Here is a 14,494-nt window from a genome sequence, read left to right on the forward strand (position 1 = left end):
AAAATAAAAATCCTAATTACTTCAATCCATTCATTTCCAGTCTGATTAATTGACTGCAGTTTCCATTCCTCACTGAGGAGTTACAGAGCCACGTTGCACAATCTCAGATGTGGTACAGGAAATATTTGAATATCTTCCAGTCCCTCCTGTTGGCTCTCAGACACCAATTGGTCAACAATTAATGTGACATCATTACTGATCCAGCCAATTGGATTTGATTTCAGTGGCTCCATTGCTCTTCAGGCTGCTCTATATATTCACAGTCACACTTGGAACCTCATCACATCAGACAACTGGGAAAGAGAGAGGTAGGAATGGGAGCAGGAGATTCCCACCTTTCATTGGAAATCTTCATGTTAATGTTGAATTGTTTTTGTATTTCAGGTTTGAGGAGAGGAACTTCAAGCCAGATATGAGGCTGATTGGAGTTTTGCTGTTTGCTGCATTATTCAGCAGTGAGGTGGCAGGTAAACTGATTCTATTATCTGGAGAAATCAATGACTGTGAACAAAAAATAAAGATTAAAACTGGCAGCACAGGAGGTGTATCCGGGTAGTAGAAGATGGGAATTTGGGAACAATCAGACTGTCCGGGATGGCTACATCTGTCGGATGTGTCTCTTGCCTGAGACACAGCAGCTCAGAGTTGTTGAGCTGAAGTGTGAGTTTGAGACTCTCCAACACAGGGGAGGAGGGGAAATACCCACACGGCTTTCTCCAGATCACAGTCACCTCATAGTGAAGCACAGTGCAGGAAAAGGACTGTGTGTCTGTCCGTACACAAGAGGAGGTAGAGAAGAAGGCACGAAGGATACTTAGAACCATAGACCGTAGAATCGCTACAGTGCAGGTGGCCATTTGGCCCATCAAGTCTGCACCAACCCTCCGAAAGAGCACTCTCCCTAGGCAGCAATCCCCTGCCCTAACCCCACAATCCACCTAACCTGCACATCCCTGGACATGAAGGAGCAATTTAGCTTGGCCAATCCACCTAAGCTGCACGTCTTGGACTGTGGGAGGAAATTGGACCATCCGGAGGAAACCCACGCAGACACGGGCAGAAAGTGCAAATCTAATCAGTCACCCAAGGCCAGAATTTAACCCAGGTTTCTAGCGCTGCAGGGCAGCAGTGCTAACCACAATGCCACCATGCCACCCCTAGAACTATTCTTGAACTTTCTGCGTGAGAGGATAAGGATGGAGGCATAAGGGAGGATACAAATTATACAGGATACACAGCAGAGAAACAGGCCACTTGGCCCAATCAGTCCATGCTGCAATTTATGCTCCACTTAATCCTTGCTCAATCTTTCCATATCAAATCTATTATTGTAATGGTGGTAACTCAAGACATTAGACTGGAGACTTCCAGTAACAGCAGAGAGGGTTTATTAACAATAGGCAAAGACAACTATATACAGGCACAGAGCAACAATGACTATGTCTTAACTCTCTGGCTCCGAGGTCCCCACTGCCGAGGGCTCTGTTCCTAGGGCCCAGCACTTTCTCTTCATTGGTCGGGGTTCACGCACTGCTGCACGATTGACCCCAAGCCGGTCACATGGACTGTGAAGGCTCTCCGCTTAAAGGGGCCGTTTATTGCATTTATCCGTTTATTGCATTTTGCAAAACCTGCTATATACAAGTGTTATGTACATGTGAAAAGGTCAAGAGACATAATGGAAAAGAGTTGAACACAAAGTCAGTCTGTCCGGACACCTTTGAGTCCTTGTGGACCGCCTCAGTTTCCCAACCAGTTCCTCTGATGTCATCTTGTTGTCTGCCAAAGGCACCGGTCCAGGAGACCTCACCACTCATGTAGGTCCGGTCCCTTCCCTAGTTCCCGCGAAGCCATCTCTGAACATCTCAGTTCCCTCTGGCTGGGAACGTCTGGCAACTGTTTGACATGTCTGCTCTAGATTGGGGGCTGTAGCCCCCGGCTTCTATTGTGGCCAACATGCTTCCTCACTGTCCTGCCATCCACATTTACCATTAACTAGAAGTCGAATGTGCTGTACATTGTACCACAAAGCCACCTGCCATCCACATTTACCATTAACCAGAAGTCGAATGTGCTGTACATTTTACCACAAGGCTACCTGCCATCCACATTTACCATTAACTAGAAGTCGAATGTGCTGTACATTGTACCACAAAGCCACCTGCCATCCACATTTACCATTAACTAGAAGTCGAATGCGCTGTACATTGTACCACAAAGCCACCTGCTATCCACATTTACCATTAACTAGAAGTCGAATGCGCTGTACATTGTACCACAAAGCCACCTGCTATCCACATTTACCATTAACTCGAGGTCGAATGTGCTGTACATTGTACCACAAGGCCACCTGCCATCCACATTTACCATTAACTAGAAGTCGAATGTGCTGTACATTGTACCACAAGGCTACCTGCCATCCACATTTACCATTAACTAGAAGTCGAATGCGCTGTACATTGTACCACAAAGCCACCTGCCATCCACATTTACCATTAACTAGAAGTCCAATGTGCTGTACATTGTGCCACAAAGCCACCCGCTATCCTCATTTACCATTAACTAGAAGTCGAATGCGCTGTACATTGTACCACAAAGCCACCTGCCATCCACATTTACCATTAACTCGAAGTCGAATGCGCTATACATTGTACCACAAAGCCACCTGCCATCCACATTTACCATTAACTAGAAGTCGAATGCGCTGTATATTGTACCACAAAGCCACCTGCCATCCACATTTACCATTAACTCGAAGTCGAATGCGTTATACATTGTACCACAAAGCCACCTGCTATCCACATTTACCATTAACTAGAAGTCGAATGCGCTGTATATTGTACCACAAAGCCACCTGCCATCCACATTTACCATTAACTCGAAGTCGAATGCACTGTATATTGTACCACAAGGCCACCTGCCATCCACATTTACCATTAACTCGAAGTCGAATGCGCTATACATTGTACCACAAAGCCACCTGCCATCCACATTTACCATTAACTAGAAGTCGAATGCGCTGTACATTGTACCACAAAGCCACCTGCCATCCACATTTACCATTAACTAGAAGTCGAATGCACTGTGTTTTGTACCACAAAGCCACCTGCCATCCACATTTACCATTAACTCGAAGTCGAATGCGCTATACATTGTACCACAAAGCCACCTGCTATCCACATTTACCATTAACTAGAAGTCGAATGCACTGTATATTGTACCACAAAGCCACCTGCCATCCACATTTACCATTAACTAGAAGTCGAATGCGCTGTACATTGTACCACAAAGCCACCTGCCATCCACATTTACCATTAACTAGAAGTCGAATGCGCTGTACATTGTACCACAAAGCCACCTGCCATCCACATTTACCATTAACTAGAAGTCGAATGCGCTGTATATTGTACCACAAAGCCACCTGCCATCCACATTTACCATTAACTCGAAGTCGAATGCGCTATACATTGTACCACAAAGCCACCTGCTATCCACATTTACCATTAACTAGAAGTCGAATGTGCTGTACATTGTACCACAAAGCCACCGGCTATCCTCATTTACCATTAACTAGAAGTCGAATGTGCTGTACATTGTACCACAAAGCCACCTGCTATCCACATTTACCATTAACTAGAAGTCGAATGTGCTGTACATTGTACCACAAAGCCACCTGCTATCCACATTTACCATTAACTAGAAGTCGAATGTGCTGTACATTGTACCACAAAGCCACCTGCCATCCACATTTACCATTAACTAGAAGTCGAATGTGCTGTACATTGTACCACAAAGCCACCTGCTATCCACATTTACCATTAACCAGAAGTCGAATGCGCTGTACATTGTACCACAAAGCCACCTGCTATCCACATTTACCATTAACTAGAAGTCGAATGCGCTATACATTGTACCACAAAGCCACCTGCTATCCACATTTACCATTAACTAGAAGTCGAATGCGCTATACATTGTACCACAAAGCCACCTGCTATCCACATTTACCATTAACTAGAAGTCCAATGTGCTGTACATTGTACCACAAAGCCACCTGCCATCCACATTTACCATTAACTAGAAGTCGAATGCGCTGTATATTGTACCACAAAGCCCCCTGCCATCCACATTTACCATTAACTAGAAGTCGAATGCGCTGTATATTGTACCACAAAGCCACCTGCCATCCACATTTACCATTAACTCGAAGTCGAATGCGCTATACATTGTACCACAAAGCCACCTGCTATCCACATTTACCATTAACTAGAAGTCGAATGCGCTGTATATTGTACCACAAAGCCACCTGCCATCCACATTTACCATTAACTCGAAGTCGAATGCACTGTATATTGTACCACAAGGCCACCTGCCATCCACATTTACCATTAACTCGAAGTCGAATGCGCTATACATTGTACCACAAAGCCACCTGCCATCCACATTTACCATTAACTAGAAGTCGAATGCGCTGTACATTGTACCACAAAGCCACCTGCCATCCACATTTACCATTAACTCGAAGTCGAATGCGCTATACATTGTACCACAAAGCCACCTGCTATCCACATTTACCATTAACTAGAAGTCGAATGCACTGTATATTGTACCACAAAGCCACCTGCCATCCACATTTACCATTAACTCGAAGTCGAATGCGCTATACATTGTGCCACAAAGCCACCCGCTATCCACATTTACCATTAACTAGAAGTCGAATGCACTGTATATTGTACCACAAAGCCACCTGCCATCCACATTTACCATTAACTAGAAGTCGAATGCGCTATACATTGTACCACAAAGCCACCTGCCATCCACATTTACCATTAACTAGAAGTGGAATGCGCTGTACATTGTACCACAAAGCCACCTGCCATCCACATTTACCATTAACTAGAAGTCGAATGCGCTGTACATTGTACCACAAAGCCACCTGCCATCCACATTTACCATTAACTAGAAGTCGAATGCGCTGTACATTGTACCACAAAGCCACCTGCCATCCACATTTACCATTAACTAGAAGTCGAATGCGCTGTATATTGTACCACAAAGCCACCTGCCATCCACATTTACCATTAACTCGAAGTCGAATGCGCTATACATTGTACCACAAAGCCACCTGCTATCCACATTTACCATTAACTAGAAGTCGAATGTGCTGTACATTGTACCACAAAGCCACCGGCTATCCTCATTTACCATTAACTAGAAGTCGAATGTGCTGTACATTGTACCACAAAGCCACCTGCTATCCACATTTACCATTAACTAGAAGTCGAATGTGCTGTACATTGTACCACAAAGCCACCTGCTATCCACATTTACCATTAACCAGAAGTCGAATGCGCTGTACATTGTACCACAAAGCCACCTGCTATCCACATTTACCATTAACTAGAAGTCGAATGCGCTATACATTGTACCACAAAGCCACCTGCTATCCACATTTACCATTAACTAGAAGTCGAATGCGCTATACATTGTACCACAAAGCCACCTGCTATCCACATTTACCATTAACTAGAAGTCCAATCTGCTGTACATTGTACCACAAAGCCACCTGCCATCCACATTTACCATTAACTAGAAGTCGAATGCGCTGTATATTGTACCACAAAGCCCCCTGCCATCCACATTTACCATTAACTAGAAGTCCAATTTGCTGTACATTGTACCACAAAGCCACCTGCTATCCACATTTACCATTAACTAGAAGTCGAATGCGCTGTATATTGTACCACAAAGCCCCCTGCCATCCACATTTACCATTAACTAGAAGTCCAATGTGCTGTACATTGTACCACAAAGCCACCTGCCATCCACATTTACCATTAACTCGAGGTCGAATGCGCTGTACATTGTACCACAAAGCCACCTTGCATCCACATTTACCATTAACTAGAAGTCGAATGCGCTGTATATTGTACCACAAGGCTACCTGCTCTCCACATTTACCATTAACTAGAAGTCGAATGCGCTGTATATTGTACCGCAAAGCCACCTGCTCTCCACATTTACCATTAACTAGAAGTCGAATGCGCTGTATATTGTACCACAAAGCCACCTGCTCTCCACATTTACCATTAACTAGAAGTCGAATGCGCTATACATTGTACCACAAAGCCACCTGCTCTCCACATTTACCATTAACTAGAAGTCGAATGCGCTGTATATTGAACCACAAAGCCACCTGCCATCCACATTTACCATTAACTAGAAGTTGAATGTGCTGTACTTTGTACCACAAGGCCACCTGCCATCCACATTTACCATTAACTTGAAGCTGAATGTGCTGTACTTTGTACCACAAGGCCACCTGTCATCCACATTTACCATTAACTAGAAGTCGAATGCGCTGTACATTGTACCACAAGGCCACCTGCTAGCCACATTTACCATTAACTAGAAGTCGTATGTGCTGTACATTGTACCACAAAGCCACCTGCTATCCACATTTACCATTAACCAGAAGTCGAATGCGCTGTACATTGTACCACAAAGCCACCTGCCATCTACATTTACCATTAACTAGAAGTTGAATGCGCTGTACATTATACCACAAAGCCACCTGCTATCCACATTTACCATTAACTAGAAGTCGAATGCGCTGTACATTGTACCACAAGGCTACCTGCCATCCACATTTACATTAACTAGAAGTCGAATGCGCTGTATATTGTACCACAAAGCCACCTGCCATCCACATTTACCATTAACTAGAAGTCGAATGCGCTGTATATTGTACCACAAAGCCACCTGCTATCCACATTTACCATTAACTAGAAGTCGAATGCGCTATACATTGTACCACAAAGCCACCTGCTCTCCACATTTACCATTAACTAGAAGTCGAATGCGCTGTATATTGTACCACAAAGCCACCTGCCATCCACATTTACCATTAACTAGAAGTTGAATGTGCTGTACTTTGTACCACAAAGTCACCTGTCATCCACATTTACCATTAACTAGAAGTTGAATGTGCTGTACATTGTACCACAAGGCCACCTGCTAGCCACATTTACCATTAACTAGAAGTCGTATGTGCTGTACATTGTACCACAAAGCCACCTGCCATCCACATTTACCATTAACTAGAAGTTGAATGTGCTGTACATTGTACCACAAGGCCACCTGCCATCCACATTTACCATTAACTAGAAGTCGAATGCGCTGTACATTGTACCACAAGGCCACCTGCTAGCCACATTTACCATTAACTAGAAGTCGTATGTGCTGTACATTGTACCACAAAGCCACCTGCTATCCACATTTACCATTAACCAGAAGTCCAATGTGCTGTACATTGTACCACAAGGCCACCTGCCATCTACATTTACCATTAACTAGAAGTTGAATGCGCTGTACATTATACCACAAAGCCACCTGCTATCCACATTTACCATTAAGCAGAAGTCGAATGTGCTGTACATTGTACCACAAGGCCACCTGCCATCTACATTTACCATTAACTAGAAGTTGAATGCGCTGTACATTGTACCACAAGGCTACCTGCCATCCACATTTACATTAACTAGAGGTCCAATGTGCTGTACATTATACCACAAAGCCACCTGCTATCCACATTTACCATTAACCAGGAGTCGAATGTGCTGTACATTGTACCACAAAGCCACCTGCTATCCACATTTACCATTAACCAGAAGTCGAATGTGCTGTACATTGTACCACAAGGCCACCTGCTCTCCACATTTACCATTAACTAGAAGTCGAATGCGCTGTACATTGTACCACAAAGACACCTGCTATCTACATTTACCATTAACTAGAAGTTGAATGCGCTGTACATTGTACCACAAAGCCACCTGCTATCCACATTTACCATTAACCAGAAGTTGAATGTGCTGTCCATTGTACCACAAGGCTACCTGCCATCCACATTTACATTAACTAGAGGTCCAATGTGCTGTACATTATACCACAAAGCCACCTGCTATCCACATTTACCATTAACCAGAAGTCGAATGTGCTGTACATTGTACCACAAGGCTACCTGCCATCCACATTTACCATTAACTAGACGTCCAATGTGCTGTATATTTACCACAAAGCCACCTGCCATCCACATTTACCATTAACTCGAAGTCGAATGTGCTGTACATTGTACCACAAAGCCACCTGCTATCCACATTTACCATTAACTAGAAGTCGAATGTGCTGTACATTGTACCACAAAGCCACCAGCCATCCACATTTACCATTAACTAGACGTCGAATGTGCTGTACATTGTACCACAAAGCCACCTGCTATCCTCATTTACTATTAACTAGAAGTTGAATGCGCTGTACATTGTACCACAAAGCCACCTGCCATCCACATTTACCATTAACTAGAGGTCGAATGCGCTGTACATTGTACCACAAGGCCACCTGCCATCCACATTTACCATTAACTAGAGGTCGAATGCGCTGTACATTGTACCACAAAGCCACCTGCCATCCACATTTACCATTAACGAGAAGTCGAGTGTGCTGTACATTGTACCACAAAGCCACCTGCTATCCACATTTACCATTAACTAGAAGACGAATGTGCTGTACATTGTACCACAAAGCCACCTGCTATCCACATTTACCATTAACTCGAAGTCGAATGCGCTGTACATTGTGCCACAAAGCCACCTGCCATCCACATTTACCATTAACCAGAAGTTGAATGTGCTGTACATTGTACCACAAAGCCACCTGCCATCCACATTTACCATTAACCAGAAGTCGAATGCGCTGTACATTGTACCACAAAGCCGCCTGCTAGCCACATTTACCATTAACTAGAGGTCGAATGCGCTGTACATTGTACCACAAAGCCACCTGCTATCCACATTTACCATTAACCAGAAGTCGAATGTGTTGTACATTGTACCACAAGGCTACCTGCCATCCACATTTACATTAACTACAAGTCGAATGCGCTGTACATTGTACCACAAGGCCACCTGCTATCCACATTTACCATTAACTCGAAGTCGAATGCGCTATACATTGTACCACAAAGCCCACTGCTATCCACATTTACCATTAACTAGAAGTCGAATGCGCTGTATATTGTACCACAAAGCCACCTGCCATCCACATTTACCATTAACTCGAAGTCGAATGCGCTATACATTGTACCACAAAGCCACCCGCTATCCACATTTACCATGAACTAGAAGTCGAATGCGCTATACATTGTACCACAAAGCCACCTGCTATCCACATTTACCATTAACTAGAGGTCGAATGCGCTGTACATTGTACCACAAAGCCACCTGCTATCCACATTTACCATTAACTAGAGGTCGAATGCGCTGTACATTGTACCACAAAGCCACCTGCTATCCACATTTACCATTAACTAGAAGTCGAATGTGCTGAACATTGTACCACAAAGCCACCTGCTATCCACATTTACCATTAACCAGAAGTCGAATGTGCTGTACATTGTACCACAAGGCCACCTGCCATCTACATTTACCATTAACTAGAAGTTGAATGCGCTGTACATTGTACCACAAAGCCACCTGCTATCCTCATTTACTATTAACTAGAAGTTGAATGCGCTGTACATTGTACCACAAAGCCACCTGCCATCCACATTTACCATTAACTAGAGGTCGAATGCGCTGTACATTGTACCACAAGGCCACCTGCCATCCACATTTACCATTAACTCGAAGTCGAATGCGCTGTACATTGTGCCACAAAGCCACCTGCCATCCACATTTACCATTAACCAGAAGTTGAATGTGCTGTACATTGTACCACAAAGCCACCTGCCATCCACATTTACCATTAACCAGAAGTCGAATGCGCTGTACATTGTACCACAAAGCCGCCTGATAGCCACATTTACCATTAACTAGAGGTCGAATGCGCTGTACATTGTACCACAAAGCCACCTGCTATCCACATTTACCATTAACCAGAAGTCGAATGTGCTGTACATTGTACCACAAGGCTACCTGCCATCCACATTTACATTAACTAGAAGTCGAATGCGCTGTACATTGTACCACAAGGCCACCTGCTATCCACATTTACCATTAACTCGAAGTCGAATGCGCTATACATTGTACCACAAAGCCCACTGCTATCCACATTTACCATTAACTAGAAGTCGAATGCGCTGTATATTGTACCACAAAGCCACCTGCCATCCACATTTACCATTAACTCGAAGTCGAATGCGCTATACATTGTACCACAAAGCCACCCGCTATCCACATTTACCATGAACTAGAAGTCGAATGCGCGATACATTGTACCACAAAGCCACCTGCTATCCACATTTACCATTAACTAGAGGTCGAATGCGCTGTACATTGTACCACAAAGCCACCTGCTATCCACATTTACCATTAACTAGAGGTCGAATGCGCTGTACATTGTACCACAAAGCCACCTGCTATCCACATTTACCATTAACTAGAAGTCGAATGTGCTGTACATTGTACCACAAAGCCACCTGCTATCCACATTTACCATTAACCAGAAGTCGAATGTGCTGTACATTGTACCACAAGGCCACCTGCCATCTACATTTACCATTAACTAGAAGTTGAATGCGCTGTACATTGTACCACAAAGCCACCTGCTATCCACATTTACCATTAACCAGAAGTTGAATGTGCTGTCCATTGTACCACAAGGCTACCTGCCATCCACATTTACATTAACTAGAGGTCCAATGTGCTGTACATTATACCACAAAGCCACCTGCTATCCACATTTACCATTAACCAGAAGTCGAATGTGCTGTACATTGTACCACAAGGCTACCTGCCATCCACATTTACCATTAACTAGAAGTCCAATGTGCTGTATATTTACCACAAAGCTACCTGCCATCCACATTTACCATTAACTCGAAGTCGAATGTGCTGTACTTTGTACCACAAAGCCACCTGCTATCCACATTTACCATTAACTAGAAGTTGAATGTGCTGTACATTGTACCACAAAGCCACCAGCCATCCACATTTACCATTAACTAGACGTCGAATGTGCTGTACATTGTACCACAAGGCCACCTGCCATCCACATTTACTATTAACTAGACGTCGAATGTGCTGTACATTGTACCACAAAGCCACCTGCCATCCACATTTACCATTAACTCGAAGTCGAATGTGCTGTACACTGTACCACAAAGCCACCAGCCATCCACATTTACCATTAACTAGACGTCGAATGTGCTGTACATTGTACCACAAGGCCACCTGCCATCCACATTTACTATTAACTAGAAGTCGAATGCGCTGTACATTGTACCACAAAGCCACCTGCTATCCACATTTACCATTAACTAGAGGTCGAATGCGCTGTACATTGTATCACAAAGCCACCTGCCATCCTCATTTACTATTAACTAGAAGTTGAATGCGCTGTACATTGTACCACAAAGCCACCTGCCATCCACATTTACCATTAACTAGAGGTCGAATGCGCTGTACATTGTACCACAAGGCCACCTGCCATCCACATTTACCATTAACTAGAGGTCGAATGCGCTGTACATTGTACCACAAAGCCACCTGCCTTCCACATTTACCATTAACGAGAAGTCGAGTGTGCTGTACATTGTACCACAAAGCCACCTGCTATCCACATTTACCATTAACTAGAAGTCGAATGTGCTGTACATTGTACCACAAAGCCACCTGCTATCCACATTTACCATTAACTCGAAGTCGAATGCGCTGTACATTGTGCCACAAAGCCACCTGCCATCCACATTTACCATTAACCAGAAGTTGAATGTGCTGTACATTGTACCACAAAGCCACCTGCCATCCACATTTACCATTAACCAGAACTTGAATGTGCTGTACATTGTACCACAAAGCCACCTGCCATCCACATTTACCATTAACCAGAAGTCGAATGCGCTGTACATTGTACCACAAAGCCGCCTGCTAGCCACATTTACCATTAACTAGAGGTCGAATGCGCTGTTCATTGTACCACAAAGCCACCTGCTATCCACATTTACCATTAACCAGAAGTCGAATGTGCTGTACATTGTACCACAAGGCTACCTGCCATCCACATTTACATTAACTAGAAGTCGAATGCGCTATACATTGTACCACAAAGCCACCTGCTATCCACATTTACCATTAACTCGAAGTCGAATGCGCTATACATTGTACCACAAAGCCCACTGCTATCCACATTTACCATTAACTAGAAGTCGAATGCGCTGTATATTGTACCACAAAGCCACCTGCCATCCACATTTACCATTAACTCGAAGTCGAATGCGCTATACATTGTACCACAAAGCCACCCGCTATCCACATTTACCATGAACTAGAAGTCGAATGCGCTATACATTGTACCACAAAGCCACCTGCTATCCACATTTACCATTAACTAGAGGTCGAATGCGCTGTACATTGTACCACAAAGCCACCTGCTATCCACATTTACAATTAACTAGAGGTCGAATGCGCTGTACATTGTACCACAAAGCCACCTGCTATCCACATTTACCATTAACTAGAAGTCGAATGTGCTGTACATTGTACCACAAAGCCACCTGCTATCCACATTTACCATTAACCAGAAGTCGAATGTGCTGTACATTGTACCACAAGGCCACCTGCCATCTACATTTACCATTAACTAGAAGTTGAATGCGCTGTACATTGTACCACAAAGCCACCTGCTATCCACATTTACCATTAACCAGAAGTTGAATGTGCTGTCCATTGTACCACAAGGCTACCTGCCATCCACATTTACATTAACTAGAGGTCCAATGTGCTGTACATTATACCACAAAGCCACCTGCTATCCACATTTACCATTAACCAGAAGTCGAATGTGCTGTACATTGTACCACAAGGCTACCAGCCATCCACATTTACCATTAACTAGAAGTCCAATGTGCTGTATATTTACCACAAAGCCACCTGCCATCCACATTTACCATTAACTCGAAGTCGAATGTGCTGTACTTTGTACCACAAAGGCACCTGCTATCCACATTTACCATTAACTAGAAGTTGAATGTGCTGTACATTGTACCACAAAGCCACCAGCCATCCACATTTACCATTAACTAGACGTCGAATGTGCTGTACATTGTACCACAAAGCCACCAGCCATCCACATTTACCATTAACTAGACGTCGAATGTGCTGTACATTGTACCACAAAGCCACCTGCCATCCACATTTACCATTAACTCGAAGTCGAATGTGCTGTACATTGTACCACAAAGCCACCAGCCATCCACATTTACCATTAACTAGACGTCGAATGTGCTGTACATTGTACCACAAGGCCACCTGCCATCCACATTTACTATTAACTAGAAGTCGAATGCGCTGTACATTGTACCACAAAGCCACCTGCTATCCACATTTACCATTAACTAGAAGTCGAATGTGCTGTACATTGTATCACAAAGCCACCTGCCATCCTCATTTACTATTAACTAGAAGTTGAATGCGCTGTACATTGTACCACAAAGCCACCTGCCATCCACATTTACCATTAACTAGAGGTCGAATGCGCTGTACATTGTACCACAAGGCCACCTGCCATCCACATTTACAATTAACTAGAGGTCGAATGCGCTGTACATTGTACCACAAAGCCACCTGCCATCCACATTTACCATTAACGAGAAGTCGAGTGTGCTGTACATTGTACCACAAAGCCACCTGCTATCCACATTTACCATTAACTAGAAGTCGAATGTGCTGTACATTGTACCACAAAGCCACCTGCTATCCACATTTACCATTAACTCGAAGTCGAATGCGCTGTACATTGTGCCACAAAGCCACCTGCCATCCACATTTACCATTAACCAGAAGTTGAATGTGCTGTACATTGTACCACAAAGCCACCTGCCATCCACATTTACCATTAACCAGAAGTTGAATGTGCTGTACATTGTACCACAAAGCCACCTGCCATCCACATTTACCATTAACCAGAAGTCGAATGCGCTGTACATTGTACCACAAAGCCGCCTGCTAGCCACATTTACCATTAACTAGAGGTCGAATGCGCTGTACATTGTACCACAAAGCCACCTGCTATCCACATTTACCATTAACTAGAGGTCGAATGTGCTGTACATTGTATCACAAAGCCACCTGCCATCCTCATTTACTATTAACTAGAAGTTGAATGCGCTGTACATTGTACCACAAAGCCACCTGCCATCCACATTTACCATTAACTAGAGGTCGAATGCGCTGTACATTGTACCACAAGGCCACCTGCCATCCACATTTACCATTAACTAGAGGTCGAATGCGCTGTACATTGTACCACAAAGCCACCTGCCATCCACATTTACCATTAACGAGAAGTCGAGTGTGCTGTAAATTGTACCACAAAGCCACCTGCTATCCACATTTACCGTTAACTAGAAGTCGAATGTGCTGTACATTGTACCACAAAGCCACCTGCTATCCACATTTACCATTAACTCGAAGTCGAATGCGCTGTACATTGTGCCACAAAG

General features: G+C 43.9%; 1 protein-coding gene across 1 annotated transcript in view; it reads left to right on the forward strand.

Moving 5' to 3' along the window:
* Window positions 1-388: 388 nt before the first annotated feature.
* LOC140387675 (galactose-specific lectin nattectin-like) overlaps window positions 389-14,494 on the forward strand; it is a 222,775-nt gene continuing 208,669 nt past the window's right edge. The window contains exon 1 of the mRNA XM_072470869.1: window positions 389-467. Within this exon, the coding sequence (XP_072326970.1) occupies window positions 413-467 (55 nt within the window). The 5' untranslated portion in view covers window positions 389-412. The remainder of the gene's footprint in view (window positions 468-14,494) is intronic.

The sequence above is a fragment of the Scyliorhinus torazame genome, chromosome 13 (genome assembly GCF_047496885.1).
Source record: "Scyliorhinus torazame isolate Kashiwa2021f chromosome 13, sScyTor2.1, whole genome shotgun sequence".
Lineage (NCBI taxonomy): Eukaryota > Metazoa > Chordata > Chondrichthyes > Carcharhiniformes > Scyliorhinidae > Scyliorhinus > Scyliorhinus torazame.